This window comes from Lampetra planeri, chromosome 5, assembly GCF_965212315.1.
Source record: "Lampetra planeri chromosome 5, kcLamPlan1.2.h2, whole genome shotgun sequence".
NCBI classification, from domain to species: Eukaryota; Metazoa; Chordata; class Hyperoartia; order Petromyzontiformes; family Petromyzontidae; genus Lampetra; species Lampetra planeri.
The window spans coordinates 20,965,189-20,987,278 of NC_136111.1; the positions used below are offsets into that span (position 1 = coordinate 20,965,189).

A 22,090-nucleotide genomic window follows, 5' to 3' on the forward strand; every position below is an offset into this window, starting at 1 on the left:
GCTTTGATAAAGTAAATCGTCTTGTGATTCTGCGCAGACTTGCACTTCAACATCTGCTAAGTGTTCATTTTGATCAGTAAACCATAACATGAATTTACCTTTAGAAAGCATGTAGTCATATATGTTATTGTTTTTATGTGGCTAAACAGATATATGAATGGTACACGTCAGATTATTTATTTTGATACTAGATTCACCACAACAACGCTTATTATATTGTTGTGTATTTTTTTTATCAACTAATTTAGAAATATGCTTCGACCAATTCAGCGAATTTTCATTCTACGAACCTGATTCTTTACACGTCTCATACATTCACGTCAAGTCTCAGAACTAGGAGTTCTTGTGAAAGAAATGAATGAAAAACAGAAAACACTTAAACAAAAATCTTCTTGTAAACAAACAACATGTGCTTATAATTAGCACTTGGAAAAACAGAGCATTCTACCTTAGCAGATCAACTCCGCAAAAAAGATTAGGCTCAACAATGTAAACGAAAACTGCGAGCCAGCGTATGATTTACATATGAATGTCCCTTTTCTCCTATTCTTAACAAGACGTCCATGCTCTGTAACAGTCTTTCTCCCCCACATCAAGGCTAGATTACAGGATTCCAAGCTCTAGCCCAACCAATCGAATAATTAACGCCAATTATAAGCGCAAATGCTACTTTGGTAATGATGTAATGGACAAAAAGCGTGAAGGCAATTCGCTAATTGGTCAAGATAATCATTAGAATCCAGGAAAGATCGCTAACATTTGCAATCCCTGCTGATAAAGTTGCAGCCCATTAGGTCAATTTACTCTCCTACTGTTCCACGTGGTGTAAACAGTAGCTCCTCAAACCAATCAAACACAGTGTGATGCTAAGATGGACAAACACATCACGGATAAGGATTAGTTTTTCATTAACGGGTTACCAACAATCCGAAATCATTGCCCTCATCTTTGAAATCGGTAAATTCCCACAAGTGAGAGCAAAAGTAAAACCTTGTTGGCTTCTCATCTTCATTCAAACAAAAATGTGTCTGTGTTTAGCCTAAATGCAACGACAGCTCAATTGCAAACAATGGGCACACATTGCTAAATCCATGCGTCGCAGTTGTTTTGTCCACACACCCATTGTTCTACCACAAGGCAGTGCTCATCAACATCACCACCTCTCACAGTCAGCGATGGAAACTCCAAATGGCTTTTTAAATACAGGATGGGACATGCTATTCTGCATGGTATGTTACAAGCAACATTTACAACGTTATGAATATGAAATGTTGAAGCCCTTAATCCACTGCTGGTGGATGAGGTGCAGGGGAAGAACAACAAACTAAAAATTAAAAAGCAGTTCTAAAAGGAATGAGTTTCCAATGTTTATTTAAGTGCATAGCTCCAGTACGCTTCCTAATATCCAAAGGAAGAGCGCTCCAGATGGCCGCAGAAGCACATCTGAAAGCGCGCGATGCCGTATTATGTATTACGTAGCCAACCGTGCGGTGAACCCGTCTTTGTTCGACGGCTATCCAAAAGTCGCCGCTGCCGCGAGGATGCCCGGAGTCTCGTGCGATGATGGTTCATGCTCCCTGACGAGACCGGCAAGGTAACTGCGGTTCTCTTGTGGCGAGAGTTTCGTGCGCGTGCAAATGAGCGCGACCCCTCATCGTGCAATACCTGGACGGCAGCGAGGAAGCGCTGTTCTGCGCGGCTTCCCCCGGCAGCTCGCCGGCGCTCCCCTCCGTCAGGTCGGTCAGGTCGGTCTCGTCGCCCTCGCCGTAATCCTCAAACTCCTCCTCGGCACTCATGAGGGAGAGTGCCGACAGCGTCGACACGTTCGACACCAGCGACAGGTTGTGCTGGTGCGTCCTGCGGGCGGTGCGGATTTTACAATGCATCAGCTGTGGAGCTCACACCAGTCTCTGTGCGCAAGCGCGGGGGGGCTTCATTAATTGCCCGTGACAAAACAATGTCTGCATATGGATGTACGTTGAACTTTTTTCGCACCGTACCTAGCCATCTGTGCTAATCGGGAGGTTCGGGGTGGGGGGGGGGATAACAAACTAAACAAAAAATGCACACCGAACTGTACTTTGGGTAACACTTTCTCTACCTCACAGAGAGAAGGGGCCTAGGTTTGATTCCTGACCGTCTTTGTGGGGGTGTATGTTCCCCCCCCCAGTTCTGCATGGGTTTCCTCCCATAGCTAAAACACCATACAACGTAACAACAGGCATCGGCCAAAGATCAATTTGCTGAAAAATTACCTGAAAATTACTCAATTTGGATTACACATTGGGACATCGCCTCCTAGTGAAAAAAAAACTTGCCAGGAACCTCCTGAAAAAATTGTTTTGAGACTTAGTGAGGTCTTCCTGGGCTAAACAAGCATAATCATTACGCATTATAACGGTCTTCATCAAACTGGTGATGAGGACAATAATCCCCTTGTAGTTAAAACTACTCGGTTATTAACTCATAGACTGCTATGCCCCCAACTTTCTGTCATGAGCGTCCATACTCCCACCAGATGGTCCAATTTGGGTCAATGAGCTTAATGAGCAATGCAAGCCGAATTTTGGAAAATTAGTACAACATCTTGAGATGCAGTTGGGTACAGATATCATGTACATTTTAGCCGCTTTGTAACTGCAATCCACACATTGTCAGTAGGGCCCAAACTCAACCAATAACACAAAATGTGGTGATGCTGCAAGGACAGAAAACAAAAATGAACCTCAGCAAACCTGTCAATGACACTACCCTAAAATGAAAACTATATATAATAGGTTATGTTTCAGGCAATGAGCTATTGCCCGAGATATATATATATATATATTTTCTTTTAGGGCAGTGTGATCAACTGATACAAGTGAGCAAAGATGCAGCGCTTTATGGCAAGGATCGAGAAAAAAAATTGGACGCGAGAATCAGGTTAGAATATTCGGTTACAATCTGTGTTGCCGACATGAAATCTGGAGTCGGAGAAAATCCTGCCCAAGCACTTTGTGTTGTTGAATCACCCATTGAAGAGCCACAATTTTCAACACGTTGAATTTCTATCACGCAATTATGAAATACAATACCTGGCTATAATAATGCAAGGTTTGACAGCATCATATAAAAAGAAACACAACACCCATTAAGCCTCACAGTAGATTGTAAGCCTATACAATACATACGGAAGACAGTAACATAGCCAAAAGTAATTCAAGTGGATGATTGCGCAAAGTATATTAAAATTACATTACTGGAGTAATGTACTACAGATTAAAAACAACAAAACAATCTACAAATTAGCAATTACTTTGAGGTGTGCATTTTACAAATTACAAATGTAGTGCAATTACACGTTTAAATGACATGCAATTTAGATAACGTTCATCTGTGCAGTGCGCACCCACCCACTACTTTTGAAATGATGGACCTGTGTTCAGCAAAAAACTGAAATACGTCTATAAAAATGTGTGGTTTCTCCATTCACTGGCAGAAGCCACAGCCGTCACGGGGGTGGGGAATATGGAGGAGAAACATAATGGTCAAATTCTGAGCTCAGTGGCAAATCTCCCACCATCAGTGTGACCGCAACAGGTAAGTCAGTCACAAAGGAGACTAATATTACCCCCCCTCCCCCCGCAGGGAGTATACGATCTTAAAATACCTGGTTTATTCTTTTTCCATGATAGATACGTGGAAAATGTTCAAAGCCAAATCTCTGTGGCACGCCACTCTCTACAACAACAGGAAGTCATGCCAGCAAACACAGGAGACACTCCAGCCCAACCACAACAGTGACTGCAACGACAAACAAACGTAGGCCATCGCAACCAATGCAATGGTCCATGTAAGTTTTTGGATTGGGCCACACGGTATGTTTGTGCCAACAACTTTACCACGTCGCATCCTGCCTTCTATCACCCAAGAGACTGCCGCGTTCACAAAGATATTGTTTGCACATTGCCAATGTACCTGGCATATTCTGACCAATTAAAATTCTCCCTCGCCGAAGGCTTACGACTTTTCGAGACCGCATTCCAAATGAACAGGTCATTTAAACTGCTTTTTGAGCATCCAGAGTTTGATCAACACATGGGCACGTGTCAATAATAGCTTTGTGAACGTGATCATACTCTTGTGGCGGTGGTGAAGGATACATAAGGAATTTGCAATGAAACTACCACCACCGTGGCCTCACCCGAAAACCAATAATGATTAAGTGGTACACGAGTTAAAACTGTGGATGCCAAAGCCATCCACGCTCATGTCAGTATTGGAGAGGGGGGGGGGTGCAACAATGCATCGATGAATATCGATTTATCGAGCTCACAACACTGGCATCGTCGAATCGCGCACGTAACAATAGAGGATTTTTCATTCGTGTAGAGTATGTTGAAATGAGTTCAAGGACCCAACTAGGCACTGGAGGCCGCATACAGTCACCACAAATTTGGACGATTTGCGAGGGGCGGGGTCGTTGCAAGCATTTAACTTGCCACCCCCCACTGATGCATGCATTTAAAAGCTCTCCCACAAGCGGTGCTGATAATTGTTTATATTAAGTAAAAAAAACAAATTACTCGAGCTCTCAGATCTTCCGAGCTCTGTGATTATACTAACTAACAAGGCCATCAATATCCCACCACGAGGGCCAATTATATATGTTCTTTTAGGAGAATGACGAGACCATTTTTTAAATGTCCATTAGAAGGCAAACTTTTTTCATTGACAGCGCATGACTACCTAGGAGGAGGAGGAGCGCGCTAATGGGTGGGAGGAGAAGTATGGGATGGGAAAAATGCTGGAAAATTCTAGTCAGAAGCACAAGCAATTGTTTTACCTTTCATTTTGAATAACTCATTAAAAAGGCTCACAAAATAATTTCCTTCCAGTAACAGGCAACCTATTCACATTGACATGTAGGTAATCATCCGCACGACTGCACATTCAAATTAGAAGAGATTAAATGAGACGGTTCAAGTTTATTTTGTATAACGAAGAAAGAGCTCAAAAGACCAGGAAGTCTCAGGTGAACATGGGGTGGGAAATGACCATCAACAATTGATAGCCAGGGCGCCACGGTGGTGAGATGCAAACTCCCTTGTCTGGAAACAAGAGGTCGGGGGTTCAATCCTGACCCTAACGATGCCTATATATTTGGAGTTTGCATATTCTCCCTGCGATCGCGTAGATTTTTCTCCGGATCCTCCAGTTGTTACATCCACATTTAGAATCAACATGCGTTTACAGTATTTGGCTACTATAAATGTCCACGTGATAACCAACTTCGATGAGCTATCATTTGTGGCCAGATCGCTTCTGAAAAAGAGCTATATATCTCAGTGGGTCTTACCTGGTAAAATAAAAAAAAGTTTTTAGTTTACAAGTTAAGTACGATTTAATCCGCGTGTGTGTAACTTCACCCTTTAACGTCTAAATAAATGTGAGAGTTTTCATGTTTAGCTTTAAACTCCACCAAACAACTTACAGAATGTCTCATAACAAGTTGCATTTGATCTGGATTTGAAGCTTTCGTGACTGCAGGAATCCATATTCTTTGGTTCCTTCGGTAAAGTGACGTAGGTATAAAATAAAATAAATCACGACGTTTCGGGCACAACACAAGCGTGTCTGCCTCAGCAGCAGACTGTGCTTTCCCACCTGATGACGGACACTTGTGTTGCGCCCGAAACGTCGCGATTTATTTATACCTACGTGACTTTACCGAAAGAACCAACGAGTTTGCTTTTGCTGTAGTTTATGTAATTTTGGGGTTTTTTTGGCTTTCGTAATATTTGTTGAATCTGGTTACTCTTGTAGACAGAGACGATCCTTTGACTCTCGATTTCTCACCTGATGAAATAGAATAAAGGTAACTTGGTACAAAGAGATACTGTATCAAGGGAATAGGAGGTGGAGTATTAATAACAATTGGGGAAACCCCCTTGCTTTGCAATGTCTGTTAACAATTAAGGGCTTACATGCTAATCTACAATCCTCAGGAATGTTTTTGTTTGTTTGCAATGCTTTCTAAAGCGCTTATGCACACGTGTATGGAACCTGATTGACTTAAGTTTAAAACAACTTGGCTAGCTTTGGTACACTTTTGCAGTGATTTCATCATTACTGATGGCATCATTACTGATGGCATCATTACTGCGCAATTGATTGTGTCACAGATTGCTCATCCATTACATAAGGATGTCAATTACTGTTGAAAGGGCTCAGATGTACCGGTTTTAAACTGTGTTTAAATGAGGCAGTGTTCATCACTCAGCCAAAGTACACTGTATGCTCTAAAGAGAACATTAAAGACTCAATGACATGACTTATCACAGCAGACTACTGTCCCAATGTCAACTCTGAAAACTACCCACAATGATGAAATTTGAAAACACAAAACACTTCCCCAATGTGAGAGCTGAGCTTCTCCAAAAAACACACGATGCATGATCCCAATAAAACTACCAACAACTTTAAAATAAAAATCACACCTCGGATGTTACGCAAGCCATTGTAAGGAGCGCTCGCATTGTCGCTGCTAAGCGTTTCGTCTTTTTGCAACAATAACTGTGGGGTTGAGCAGTGGCATTCGTGGTTGGCGCACACACGGTGCTATAAACCCAAGCAGGGGAGATTTCACTACAGTGGAGAGCAATATCTGAACCCGTTCCGGGTCTATCCTTCACCGACGCAAACCGAGCCAGCGCGGTGAAGCATGGTCAAAGCACCCCAATGACCGACACAGCATCTCGGCATGATGGGGGAGGGGGGAGACCTTCATCCAACAGTGGATTGACCGTGGCCGGCAATGACAGTGACGATGACGGGTGCCTGGCATGTTAAACCCGCTAATCCTTTGCCAAACCGTGAGGTGCAGCAGCACCATTCATGGGCAAGTTGCAGCAGCTCTGATGTAAAATTCCGAGGAACGAATTTCAGGGAAAACCCCAAGGGGGACAAAATCTCTCAACTGGTTGGGGGAGGTGGGGGGGGGGCGACACACTCGTGTGTGCTACCGCAAAAAGGGAGAAAGAGCGCAGGGAGAGATCAAGAGCTCAGGCAATCCCAAGCCACCGCACCGCAAAAACCCAATCGGAATGCGTGTGCCGGCAGCAAAAGAGCGAACTGGGTGAAAGTACTGTACGGCGTTATCTCTCTGAAAAGAAATTTCCCCTTCAGCAACAAAAACAAGCGGAAGTGAAATAACTTATTCGTCGCACGTCTTTTTTGTTTTCAAAGAGTTCTTATTTTTAAATCGCGTGTTTTCTCGAACGAAAATATGTATACGTCCGATGTAATAAAATCTCTGAAAGGTAAATATGCGTTCGTCTTTTTTGTTGTTCTTGTTACAAATATATGTGCGCAGGCAGCCAGCCAGCCAGCTGGGTAGGGGCATATTCTGTAAAATAATCAGGGAAAGCGTGAGAGCCACTCGGGAAAAAAAACACAATCGTGCACACCTGCTCAAGCGTAGCCAAGTGGCGTCGGAACAGCGCCTACCCCCTCTCTACAAGATCCTAGCGTTAAGCGGGAGGGAGGGGGGTCAATGTGAGATGAGCTGTACACAGCTGGAAACATTTAATCCAGAAGTGTGTGAAAGCACAGTCCCGCACAAAATCCAGCTTCGATGACACATTCACAACCGATTCATTTCCTCCGGCTGGCTCTAAGACGCTTCCGTGCGAGACTTACACGACGTTTCTCGATGTGCGAGCACTCTTCTAAGCTATGCTAAACTTCTGTAAAGTCATCATCGAGGCTCCTCTATGAAGCTCCTCGTATGGATGATGAGGTTTCCGTATGAAACTCTGCAACGTGGATCCTCTATGAAGCTTATGGATGAGATGTGCATAAGGGTTCTCAAAGCCTTTAAACACGATTAAGACTTCTGCATGATATTCATCACCGTGGCTGCTCTCTTACACTTCTGTATGTGGCTTCCTAACGAAACTCTTCAATGTAAATCCTCTGAGGCTTCTCTAAGTTATACTCATATTTCCCTATGAAAGTCATCATTCAAGCTCCTGTTATAAATATTGTGTACGTGGCTTCCTTACAAGACTATTCCGTGTGGAACCTCTGAAGCTTCTGCTTAAAGCTCCACCATTAAGTTTCTTCTTGAGACTTCAAAGTGGAGCAATGATTATTCTATTCGACTAAGCATTGCATCCGTAAAATCAGTTGTCTGCACGCAGAGTTAAAATGCTTCCACCAAATGGGTCGGTGGCATTGTCACGTAGAGATTACGTAACTTAACTGTACCACTCTGGTTATCCACATGAGACCAATGATGCACCACAGGTATGGTTGTGTGTGTTTTTTGCGTCAAGGGTCTATTGCACAACACAAGGCACAATGACAGGAGGTTGAGATGGCATTTGAAACGAATTGTGCCTTTAGCAGGTAGGGTGTGGCCAGCTACCATGCAGCGTTGTACTTCATAACTTGAGAAACAATCGCCTAAAACACGTTTGGGCACCTGAATCACATTACCCACAATCGGGTCCACCTTTTCCGGCCTCACGACCCCAATGGCATCCACATCAGCCCAACTGATAAGGCTAACAAGAAAGCTGTAGATATTTTCCCTGCAAAATAAATTCGTTCCTGGCCCAACCAAAATAATATACGCCCTAAAAAGCTTCCATATACAGCACACACACACACACCCCCAATGATCTTAAGCAAGCAGCTGCTTTTGTAAAAGATAATGACGAGGGACAACTATCAGCTGTAGGGATCACACCCACAATCAGCATCTTATTTGAAACCTCGCCCTTGCTTTTAAAAATAACATTGTTGTCAGCTGTCTGAATAATGTATACCAATAGAAGCACGGAATGGAACTTATGTTTTAAGAAATATATTTTGAAGAGGCCAGCTGATACAACTTGGACTTTTTCCTACATCTGCTTGGAGAGAAAACACATATCCTATTCATCCTATACACTGTCATCTCTAGGATAAATATCCCAAAAATCATCTTGAGAAGCTTTTTAAGTGACCGGTTGGCTCATAGTATTTGTTTGAAGTGATAGGACGTCTGGATATTTTAAGCATTCGTTTCACAAATGTGTGACAGCATGACTCGGGCCCATTAAAATGACATGGAGCAACCAACTGTAGATTTATCCTGGGCGTGTACACAGAGAGGCCTTAGCCATTGGATAAAGTCCAAATAAGTGGAATGGGTTTATTGTTGCTGTTTGCACTCATGCTATATCGAGCTTCTTGTTGTTTTTGGCCTCTACTAGATAATACAGGCAAACAATAAAATACAACGAAGGAAATAATGCATGTTTGCATACTTTTGTTAACATCTACCACTGGTTGGTAGATGAACATGTTACACCAGTTATGACACACACGAGCAATCATAAAGTTTTTATGTTCATGGAAACTATACCTCAATGACCGTCGCTTTTCATGATAAAATTATGCTCCGCTTCACTTGTTTCTATACCGTGCATGTTTATGTACAACAACTATTTTGTCAACCCACTGCTGGATGAGGGCCTCCCATTGGTGTGCGGGTCATGGGGGTTATTTGACCCTACTTAACCACGCTAGTCAGTGCGGGTTGAATGTGAACAGCATAGACGCTGGAGCATAGCGACGTAGTCCCACAGTCTATAGCGCCCGTTACGCATGTTGGTGACACGTCAAAGCACTATCTTGTGTCAATGCCACATAGCTGTTGGGATCCGATGACATCTGGAGCATTCCAGATTATTTGGTGGCAGGCATGGTGTTGTGAGAAAATTATTTAACTAGTACAAAGTATATTCTTGGTTCTTTCGGTAAAGTCACATAGAAGGAAAATAATAAAAAATAGAACATAATAAATGTCAAATTTTTATTTTTATTACTTTATTATTTCCCTTCTACGTGACTTTACCGAAAGAAACAAGAATATGAATCCCTGCAGTCACAAAAGCTTTAAATAAAAAAATAGTACAAAGTACAGACATTTCCTTGGCATTGCTCTACACTACCATCTCCAAACTCCCGACTTAGTTGCTGGCTAGGGCCCAGGTGAAAGCCAGAGGTTATGGAAGTAGAGACCGCAAACCCAGGTGCTCACTTCTTGCGCCCGTCGGGCAGGAACATGCTGCTGTTCCTGGCGTCCTCGGGCGCCGCGGCCTCCGAACTGCCCATGGTGTCGATGGCACTGTCGCTCTCTCCCTCGTCCTGCGTGTCGGCAGTGAGTAGCAGCAGAGGGCCTGCTCCCCAGGTCGGACGCGTCTCCATCTCCCCGTACATGATGGCGCTGCCGTTGTTGGCGGGAGGGCGACCAGGACGTATGTGACGCTGCCGCAGAGCTACGGCTGCACGTGGGAAGGCACAGGGGAAGAAGAGAACAGAGGAGGCATGGGCATCAGTATCCGGTTACCGACGCAGCAAACGTGGCAGAGAAACCCAGAGCAAGAGCCTCCCGATGATACCTGGAATCTACGCGCTCGTGCACACACACACATGCTCCTCTCTGAGTAGATGTGTATGTAAATGTGTATTACGTATGTGCCACTGCTTCATGTGATAAAACTGAACGAGTGGAAAAATAGACTCGGATATGAGAGTACATCCGAAAATAGATCGTGCCTGGACCGACCAAATGAGCCAGCCCAATGAAAATAAAAAAGCGTCTTGTTATTACACGCTTTTATTTAACTCACTCTGTCAGTTGTTGTTGTTGTCGTCTCCTCAAATCTTGTAACTCAATTATTACCCAATTCCCAATGTGCTATCGACTGCAAACTTGGAATAATTATGTCATACTGATGACAATACTATATTCTATCATTAAAAATATATTTTTAAACCATCTTTTTTACATGTTATGTTTCGGCTTGGATCTAATTGTCCACGTTCAACTCACGTTGGCTGTAAATCACCACGGCCCCTTACATTATGGCAAGCCTCGGGGCCACTTTCTGGAGTCGTGGATATCTGCCATTACCAGTACGGTACATTTCATTAAAGCGTGTTTAAAAAAAGTATTTTTAAATATGACTCATATTTTGTTTACTGTTGTACCCGCTGCAGGAGTCCCACTATGGGTGTGCGTGTGCCCAGGAGCGGGGACCGACGGCACAGTGGCGACATTGTGTGCGTCTCGCTCCTATCCACCCCCCCACCCTGAGTAGGGGGCCCGTTGTTCTATGCACGCGTTGACACAGAGGACAGGTGAAACGGCGAGCGCCAGCCAGTCGCTTTCCGCAGTCGTTGCGAGGGGGGCGTCTCGCATTACGGTGTCCCCATGACGAGGTTCGGTTTCGAGGATGAGATCACCTTGGTTACAACACCACACCATGCACAAGCGTGCAAAAGACCTCGTACAGTTTTCAACAAGACGCCCATGGGGAAAAAGGACATCACTGTGCTCGAATTAATCTCACCGCAATTCGTTTTTACGAGTTGTTATGAACGCATAGGTTTACACATCGTTAATATAAGCCAGGCCAAATCGCAAATATACTCCGGTAGTTAGCTTTAATTTTTAGACTACCTTTGAAGACTGAATAAAACCGGGTGACTCCACTGGCTTGACAGCTTTGATGGAATGTAAGGCACACCTTATAGCAAGGGCCAGGCTGGCTCACACTGAACCTCGAAAAAACACCCACACCACCACATTCACCACTGGCATCAAGTAGGGACGGACGGCTGTGGGCAGCACTCTGGGTAGCACTCGACGAGTTATGCGCTGACTCATCCACTCTGGATTAACGATGGTGGGGAGCTGGGAAATATGCGAAAGCAAACTAAAGCTGCCAAAAAGTTGCACCATCAAACATTTATGTGTGCCCAAACGACTCGCTGTATAAGTCGGGTTTGCCGTACCTGCGTTTCAACGTATGCAAAGCGTGATCCAAAAATAGCACAGAGGTCATTGTCACAGTGGTCTTTGCTGCTCTTATTGGGAATGGTATCAAGAAACTTACGACAGCTGTTCCACAGTCAGACGTAAAAACACGGGCATGGCCAATGTCAGATTCTAAACACAGAACCGAGACCACGAGATCGCTGAGAGACATTTATAATTAGCAGTACTTTGTTAAATCCTGCCTGGCATGACGGTTTCAGATGAGGGAGTCATTTTCTGTAATATCAAACCACAGCATCACCAAAGCTTACGTTATGAATAGCCAATAATTTTAATGTGGTCTGCACCACAGGCGATATGCAAATATTTACCACTGAAAGTTTTTTTTTTAAGTATCATTTGTTACTGCTTTTTTTAGCCTAAGCAAGACTGTTGCAAACAAGGTATGAGAGTTTATCCAGAGCTCGTTCATAAAAGAGGAATAATAAAAAAGTTAACGTAACAGTAACTATTTACCCAGGAAGGTCTCTCAAGTGAGTATCAATATAGGGCAGTGATCTTTTTCAGGAGAATCCTGCTTGAAATGTTTGACCAATTCTCACTCAATATATTTGTACCATGGGAGGAAACTGAAGTATCCAGAAAGAAAGAAAAATCAGTGAGACAGAAAAAAATCTGAAATCTATAGAGACAAATTAAAAGGGAGTTTTACTTTAACCAGTCTATTTTGTCCTGCTTCCTTAGGAGTTGGCTCCTGGCAAAAAAAAATAAAGGCAAGCAACAAACAAAAGACTTAACAGAAATGATCTGACACGTCAAAATGAGTTTTAAAAATAATTTGCTTGTGCAAAACAGCCAAGGTTTTTGCAGCACAAAAGATGAATTTGACAAGATACTTGTTTTTGTGTTTTAAGGGACTCGGGGTTGTGGTGAATGCACAAATCGTGTCAACAGGTAGAGTCAGTCTCCCCCCCCCCCTTCGGTTTTATGATATGTGCACGTTCGCGTGTGTGCAGCCAGAAAAAAAACGCTGAGACTTTGAGAATAGTTAAGGTTGTTTGGACAGGCTTTCTGATAGTCAGGAAATATCTGAAGGCAGGGTACAACCCGAGCATTATCAGCCAGCCACCAGTTTCCTGCCACTTACTGCCATTCCAGTTCGAGCCAACTTTAGTTTGACACAGCCCAAACATAAACATTCCCTTCTGGGCCCTGCCTTTTCACTTGTATCTTTGCCCAATGTTAGCTAAAGGTCACGATGCATTTGATTCAATGTTGATGCTTTTAAACAACTTAATTCAAACTGGATGTTTTTTTTTCAAGCCGGTATACTCTGCAATCACACTACTCTTCAATCACAACACACATCCTCACGCAAAAAAGCAAATCAGTACAACGCAGGCTTAATTGAAAAACACAGTTCTTTAGAGAAAAGTGACAGCGTTTGAATTAATCAGCCAGAAACCACATTGCAGTGTTGGAACAGAAACAGAGCGTGCATGTCTTTCAAACTTTTTTTGTCCACATTACCTCTTAAAACTCCCGCAGTCGCACAAGGGCCTATGAAAGCAGGCACCATGCGAACAATCCTTACCCAGCTGAGACCCCCCCCCATCAACCGAGACGTGTGGGTAAACAGACGCCCTTGGCAAGCCATGGCAATTACTGAACATAGACTGCACGATGGGTCGCCCTTACCCCTGGCTCTCTCTCTCTTTCCCTGGCTTGCTTTATATTACACCAGCCTCAAAGAGCGAAGCTGTTTTTTAAAGAGCCCGCGTTCTGTTTTTTTAAATATCCAATGCTGTGAGAGTGAGGCATTGGCTTAATGTCTCGGCATGTATGACTCACCAAGATACATATATCTAAACGTCATGAAGTTATCCATTTAGTCCTTTGTTTATAAACAACGGTCATCAATTATGCATGCGTCATTTACACAGCAGCACAACTATGCAAAATGGCTCATACCACTGTGTCTTCACCACCAACATCCAAAAAGTGATTATCTTGATAAGACATCTGACATCAACACAAGAGGGTTCAACTTACAGTTTTTGCTGTGACATTGTGTCTGACATTGGTTTTAAAGGTCAAACCAGTTACTCAAATCAACTGGGCAAAATATATAATCATAATTTACAACCATTTTGTCAATACTGTACAGGGTGGTTCAGATGTCGTGACCCACATTTAATTATGTTAAACGTCTTTTTTAAAATGAAGGTTTCTTTAAAATAGAAATGAATATGCAGAGGGAAAAACCCGTCAGGGGTCAATAAATTGGGGGGGGGGGGGGGGTCACAATACATCTTGACTGCCCTATACACCGATGGATGGTAGCCTTCCCACACCGTGTCGGTCATGGGGGTTTTTTGACCATACTTGACCATGCTGGTCAGTACAGGTTCGTGGCAGGGCGGGGGTGGCAGGACCAGTTTAAATATCGCTCGCCGCTGATGTTAGCCATGGCCAAGAGTCAAGCCGAGGTCACTTGGTTTCATCGCGCCTAGTGAGCTAACAACCACTACAACACGGTTCCACCACATCCTTATGGTACTGTACTCGCCATGCAACTGGAATATGTTGTGCACGACGGTGGTTGAGGTGGAAAAAGGACAGCCACCCACCCTCGATTTTTGCCACGCAACTGTAAAGCGACGCTATTAACTTTGGTCAGCGATTGGCAGCAGTGAGCTAGACCTTCACGCATGCCTTAACTCCACCCCGACACATTAAACCCTGGGGAAATAGCTTGCCAGTATGTAAAAAAAATTAAACTTTACAACTGAAGGTGGGGTGTGCATATACATTGATGCACGAATTCCCACTGCAGCCTGTGTAACACGACTCCTCTAAACTGGGATGTCCTGTTCTAAGGCTCAAGAGTTGCACTGCGGGGAAGAGTACAATGGTGCTTTGAATTGCATGCGTCTTCCTGTGTTTGCAATTCGGAGTTAAATATTTTATACACACACACATGCAGGCACATTGTAAAGGTAATTGCAGTGCTTAATTAGTTTCTTTGGTGGAAATGTGATGTTTGCGTAACCTTGCATATTATTACAAGGAACTGGTTTCGCAGGGTTTTATAAGCACAAATCAGGGTGGGAGCAAACTGGTTAGTTAAGTTTGTTATTAACATTGCAGTCGACGTACACAATAGGCAAAGGTCATGGGGCAAGGGCCATCCTTAAGCGGCTCTGAAGTAGGTCCATTGACTGAAACGTTAGCCGACTCAAATATATATTTATGTTATGAAGGCAGTTGTCATAAACGCGGTTTGTTTTTAGCATACGTACTCAGCAGTAACATAAGTGCTCCGGTGGGAAAAGGAACCTTCCATAACGATGGAAAATGTATCAGTTGAATCATCACTTCTTATGGCTCACTGAACAATTATTTCACGTTCGTTTTTTTTACTAAACTACTTACAGGAAATGAAGCGGTAAAATGTGAAACCGTGTACACTCGGCCAACACATTTGAGTAATTACTGTGTATAATTAAAGTTTGTATCACTCATCAAGTTTGTATAACTCATCTATTAATGCAGAATAACCAATTGTTTCAACACGCAATGCCGCCGTTAATTATTCCATTGGTATTTAAGTATCCCATTGATTACAACAGAATGTGTCCACAGAGTGCACAGTAGTTAGGAGTCGTTTGGGAAGTATTGCAGCTTGTTCTGGATAGTATAAAGAAAACTCAACCTTGTGTTTTCTCTTCGCAAGCTATCACGTATCACGGCCCCCCTTTTATGTCTAATGCTGCCTTTAGCCATCAGAGACTCGGGGTCACCCGGGATCATAGCTGGGGATTACATTAGCATGTGTCCTGGAGGGCAGGATACTTTTAAAAAAGGGTACTTTGAGGATGAGGGTGATGATAAGCCAAAGCAATTAGCACATATACATTGATGTAAACACAAGACACTCAGTCACTAGGTCAAGGCGTGGGTAAATTGGGTTAATTCCCCCTCCGTCTAGGTCTGGGAGAGGGGAAAATGTTGTTCTGTCTTTAGTTACAGCCCATGAAGGCTGGTGGTGGAAACTGGACCAAATGGCCAACTCTTCCAAGCATAACTAGATGAACTGAAATGACCAAACGACCTTCATGACCAAAGCGGCCAAAACTGAAATCATTATTTAATGCAGTACTGCGTTTATAACATTGTACGTACATGGTCCATCACTTTTTGGGTACAATAGTGTAAATTCCATCACTAACGTGCACTGACCACAGTGGTGAAGTATGGTCAAAAAACACCCACGAATGGCACGGCGTGGGGGGATGGAGGGAGGCCCTCATCCAAGCAGTGGATTGACGAAATCAATGGCATTGTAATTGAGGGCACTTTAAAATAAAGGAAATATCATTTGTGGAAACTATCAAGGTGAGATTGGAATTCGGTAATGTTATTTGCCTAAACGAGATGATCACACGCCATTGTGATATCACACTCAAGCAATAACAATTGCTGTATAAAAGTCAAAACAATAGTCATAACAATAATACATCACTATAATAGGGCCCCCAATATTGTTTCTTTTTGGAACACACCAGAAAGATATATTACCCATCAGAATGGGACCACAAAACTCCGTGGGTAGAAGAAAAAATAATGATAAATTATCATCTTTCATCGCCTGCCATTCTCTCTCCACTGCTGGCTTCTCACTCTTCTCCCCATTCGGATGATGATGCCATCACAGCAGCAGCACCGGCTACTACAGGCTGGTCCAGATATCTTGTAACCCCCATTTAATTATCTAAAACGTTAAAGTTCATTTAAAACGTATATAAATATGCAAAGGAAAAAATACATGGGGGTCAATTAATTGGGGGGGGGGTCACAAGATATCTGGACCCCCCTGGTACAGTACGAGTTAATCCTCTGCGCTGTCAACTTTTACCCAAGTTTAAACACAACACAGCACATTCACTCTCTCGTTTAGCTTTAAATTATTATACATTTTTATTTTAACAAACTACAGTACTACAAGCACTGTCGTGCAACAGGAGGGTCAAATCCCCCCCCCCCATCAATCAGCGCAAACATCGTCACCCCAGGAGCCGCATTCACAACACAGCGACATGTTAACAACCGTAGGTAGCCACACGACAATGAAACACATCATCACCACCATCACCACCACCAACGATAGTCGTGAGCCGTGCTCAATCCACTGCTCGATGAAGCCCACTTTTCCAAGCCGTCTCCATCCCTCCCGAGCCTACGATGCAACATCATCATCACAATCGAGCCACTGCTGGATGATTAGAGACGGTCTCACGCTCCTGCCGTCGTGAGCCATCGTTACTCCCAATGAAATATCCCACGCGAACACTCACCTCAATCAAGCAGCGACGTCTCCTTCTCAGCCGTGTTAAGCGATCTACTTGTGGAACCTCCGTCTCCACCCACGCCACCTCTCTCGTCGTGTCTCTCCACCACCAATAATCGATGGGTAGAACACCTCGAATCGGGTCGACACGCGCGCCGCCGCCACCAACAACAACACAACAGGGAGCGCAATCGCTTCCTCCTTCCCTCCTGGCCTCCACCCCCCCAACCCGGCTACTCTTGCCCGAGTGAGTAAGAAAAAAAAGTGAAACTTTACGCAAGGTGGGAGAGGCCAGGTGATTGTTGTACCCACCCCCTGTAGCTGGTCGTGTTAAACCACGACACTTCAACTCGCTGGCGGCTCCTGAGTTGTACGACGATCACTCACTCTCTGCTCCGTCCGCCGTTCTCTTCCCTCCTTCCTTCCTTCTCACTCCACCCCCTCCGCAAACAACGCCACCTCCTCCCGCGTTATGCTGCACAACTTGCCCGCAGCAACGTCTCAACGTGAATAAAACACGATCCTCCTCGTCTTGGCGGGACGGGGAGGAGCCTCGGGGAAACCCGAGTCCGTGCGACGGACCCCGCCACCGCGTGGCTCAACTCCCGCTAGAGGGCGCTCTAACGTGGGGCACAAACTCGAATCATCTTGGTTCTAGATTTGAAGCTTTCGTGACTGCAAGGATTCATATTCTTAGGTTTTTTCGGTAAAGTCACGTAGGTAGATTTCGGTCTTAAAATGTGTTATTTATGGCTCGCCAGCTCTGTCAGAATAAATACATCATAAAACTCATGGAAATTTAAGGTATTCTATACAGTTTGTTCAATGTTATCTGACTGAATGAAAGGCAGAATTGCGTTTTTAGAGTTGTTCCCGTCTGCCTGAGTGGCTTTTGTTTGGTTACATTGTCATTTGAAAAATAAAGGTAATTGTGACAATGAATTTTTTTTATAACAGTGTGTATTTCCACGTAACTTTTGTGGTAAAAACAATGTCAAAAGGAACTATTGGCCCCCGGGCATCTTCACTTTATCAAATGTGGCCCTCTTTGCAAAAAGTTTGGACACCCCTGTCTTACACCATTGGAACCTCATTTGCCAGTCCAACACCATGTGAGACTAGGCTCTAAGGAAAGCTGTCTCGAGTGTGGACCAATCAACTTCAAGGACAGTGCATACATTATCAGAGTTATATTTTTTGTTTGCATTACGACTGCAGGTATTGTGGTCTATGGCTTTATGCAAACATGACTCCTTGTATAAAAGGTGTCAGTTTTGTTGCCAGATAAAAGGGTAAAAAAAACAATTATCGAATCATCTTCTTGGTTTATTCGGTAAATTCACCACGTAGAAGGGAAATAATAAAATAATAAAAATAAAACATAATAAAATACAATTCTCACGACGTTTCGGCCATAACGCAAGCAGCCGTCCTCAGGTGAAGAACAGGGCTGTCGGAAAGACAGCGTCCGAATGAACACCGTTGTGGCCGAAACGTCGTGAAAATTGTATTTTATTATGTTTATTTTTATTATTTTATTATTTCCCTTCTACGTGACTTTACCGAAAGAACCAAGAAGATGAATCCCTGCAGTCACGAAAGCTTTAAATCGAAACAAACTCGAATGTCAGCGTCAAGCAGCGGCACACGTGCCAGAGAAACGAGCGCCCCTTTCGAGACCCAGACATCTCCACATTCTATCTCTGGCTTTTCACATTGCCTCCTCCTTGAAGACGCTGGGGCAACCCATCGACCGCATCAGCACATCAGTGGGCGCATCTCCTGTTTTGATGGGGCATTAAAGACAAGCCACAGCAGTGGCAGTGTGGCCATGAAACCCCAAACTATTGACCCCATGTAGTACACCATTGGAGTAAGTGCCCTCTTTCACCGGACTGAGGGAGTAGAAAAAACTACACGAACTCTCTCCTGAAGCCCTCTCGTGGCTAGCAGATCTCAACATTGGTATTAAGTTTCTGTTCTAGATTTTAAGCTTTCGTGACTGCAAGGATTCATATTCTTAGGGTTACCTACGTGACTTTACCGAAAAAACCTAAGAATATTAAGTTTCTGAACATATTGGCAGATGCAAGAATAGAATACATGGGCAAACCCAATATGATCGTCAATGACATCATGTCGTGGTCTATCCGCTGATGGGTCAAGGCCTTCTTCACCTTGCAGCCACGACTACCACACGAATCACGATCCCGCGATTCAACACTCCATTCAGATTCTCCTACACACAAGCTGATTGAATAGCCCCATATCAGAATTTGAACTTCCTCTCAAGGCATGCTTCCTTCTTTGGCTGCCGGATGTTAGCAATCATGTAAGTAAACTGATAACTGTTATGTAGCTAAGTTAATAACTTACCGCGTCTGACCCATGGGATTACAGTATTTACTGTAATAATACAAGAGTTTGTTTTACTGATACTTTTGAACAAGAGATAACATATTCCTACGTACGTGGCATTGACACCCCCGTTAAATAAATAACCTACTTTTCAAAATGCATCTTTGGGTCAGGTCGCAAGAATAAAATGCCAATGTGTGTCGTGTACCCTCCTCCATCCGACACAGACAAAGAAATAAAAGTGTCACGTGAACAACGGACCCTAATTATGTTTTTACAACTTCAGCACACCCGGGGAGCAATCCACAACATTTAACAATTTAGTTACCCGATCTGACCCGAACTTCAATGGACTCAGAATACTGGTCGCGAAAGCCTACGTGTCAAATATATCGATTACATACAGACATCGACGTGTAGGATAAAGCCGGTGCATTACTAACTCAGTGTAATGGGGTTGAACTGAGTGAAAAAACACGTGGTTCTGTCTGTTCATGCAGTTGGTGCCCATTAAAGCGACGATTTTAGCTCAGCAAACAGATATGCAGCAGCTGTAAAAGCCTTCTACTTCTCTCAGTAATTAATCATCGAAGACACGTTTGTGACTTTGTCTCCTGCATTTCTGCTCTCGGCGAGATAACCCGAAACGACACACACACACTCGGTTGACCGTGCTACATTTCTCTATGCTCCCATAATGGATCGGTGTTGTGTGGCACAGATCCCATTAAATAAATGACGGGGAGGAAACGAAGCGGCGAAACAATAACAAAGCGTTGCTATGGTGCCCTGTGTTTCACCAGCGAACACCGCAAAGCAGACGATACATAAACAAGGAGATGGTTCCATCTTCTGTGTCCATCCATTGCTCAACTCGTGGCATCTGCAGCAGCCAGATGAATGCCAGTAAAACGACAGTGATGGTGATGCTGCTGGACCTTTAAATATATATATTTTAATGCACTGCATTTTTTAAAATACAGTATAAGGGAACTTCAGGAGGAGGATATCCTCGCAAACAGGATACACGGTCACTAAAAGCGGTCTCTGATTTAAACGTAAATTAACCATGTACAACCCTCCAGCCCCAAGGCTGATCTTCTCCAGCTGATATAGGCTGTACCATGCCCTGCTGAGTTCCCTGTCGGAGCACCTTCGGGCATTCACATGTCACCGCCTTCAGCTCTTTGGTATTTCTTTGTCTGGCGCAACGGGTGGTGTGGAACGGGTCTGTGTGGTTGCGAGCTAAAGTCAAACGTGCCACCCACCATCCGTTTGATTTAGCACTCCCCTCAGCCCCCTCTCTGTGATTAACGTTTTCCCAGGATCTTTGCACGAGCCCTTTGCGGTCTGGTTGACTCAACATTTTCCGTGCAGTTCATTTTCTCGTGCTCAGCAATCCAACGTGTGAATTTTTGTTGCGGTGAAAATTAAACCCCGCAAAGGGCCCCCTTACTTCACGATGGTCAGCATTGAAAAATGACGCATTGACAATTGCGCTTTCCTGGCCAATACACGGACAAAAGCATTCGAGATCAAAACCAGTGGAGAGGTTTGTTGTTCAGACAAAATCTGCTGGAAAATGTTAGTCTGCAAAGCCCGGAGGCTGATGGACTGACAAGTACAGTATTTCATTTTATGTGGAAACAGGCCAATTTACTTATTTCAATGTCTATCCAATTCACTATTTTGTTCGAATTGAATGCAATTTGCAGTCCTTTGGAATTGCAGATTGCTACCTATACCTTTTAATCTAATCATTTATCATTTGCATTACCAAAAATTCGTTCATCTTAATTAGCATCCTGTCTATGTGATAGCAATTTCTGGAACTTGTAACATCATACTAAATTCTGCAAATGCAACATTATGACAATACTCTTTGGTTCTTTCGGAAAAGTCACGTTGGTATAAAAAAAAAAATCACGACGTTTCGGGCGCAACACAAGCGTCCATCATCAGGTGGGAAAGCTGATTTATTTTATTTTATACCTACGTCACTTTACCGAAATAACAAAAGAGCATGGATTTCTGCAGTCACGAAAGCTTCAAATGCAACATTATGACGATTGCATCAGTAAGACATGTCTCGAGGAGTACTATGACGACGTGACGTCATGCGCGCTGTGAGGCACGATGACGTCATGTCACGGGAGCTATTTAAAGGGGACCCCTGTGACGGATGCAGGGTCGTTGTGGGAGCCCGTGGGATGGTGAGGGCCTGAAGGAGGTCTCGCCTGCTCGCGACCGGGTGGTGTTGGCTGATCCCCCCGTCCGGGTTCTAGGAGTAGGAGAGCTAAAGATATAGCCAGGGGTAGGGCTTGTAGAAGTCTACAAGAGCCGGCTAGGGTTACAGTGAGGGAAAAAGTATTTGATCCCCTGATGATTTTGTACGTTTGCCCACTGACAAAGAAATGATCAGTCTATAATTGTAATGGTAGGTTTATTTGAACAGTGAGAGACAGAATAACAACAACACACTCCAGAAAAACGCATGTCAAAAATGTTATGAATTGATTTGCATTTTAATGAGGGAAATAAGTATTTGACCCCTCTGCAAAACATGA

At 43.8% G+C, this 22,090-nt stretch overlaps 1 protein-coding gene across 1 annotated transcript in view; it reads right to left on the reverse strand.

The window, feature by feature from the left end:
• Positions 1-17,634, reverse strand: part of LOC144719126 (rab11 family-interacting protein 4-like) — a 33,403-nt gene extending 15,769 nt beyond the window's left edge. The window contains exons 1-3 of the mRNA XM_078594983.1: positions 17,553-17,634; positions 10,073-10,316; positions 1,666-1,857 (exon numbers count right to left, since the gene is read on the reverse strand). Coding sequence (XP_078451109.1) covers positions 1,666-1,857; positions 10,073-10,251 — 371 coding nt within the window. The 5' untranslated portion in view covers positions 10,252-10,316; positions 17,553-17,634. The remainder of the gene's footprint in view (positions 1-1,665; positions 1,858-10,072; positions 10,317-17,552) is intronic.
• Between the last annotated feature and the right edge of the window lie 4,456 nt (positions 17,635-22,090).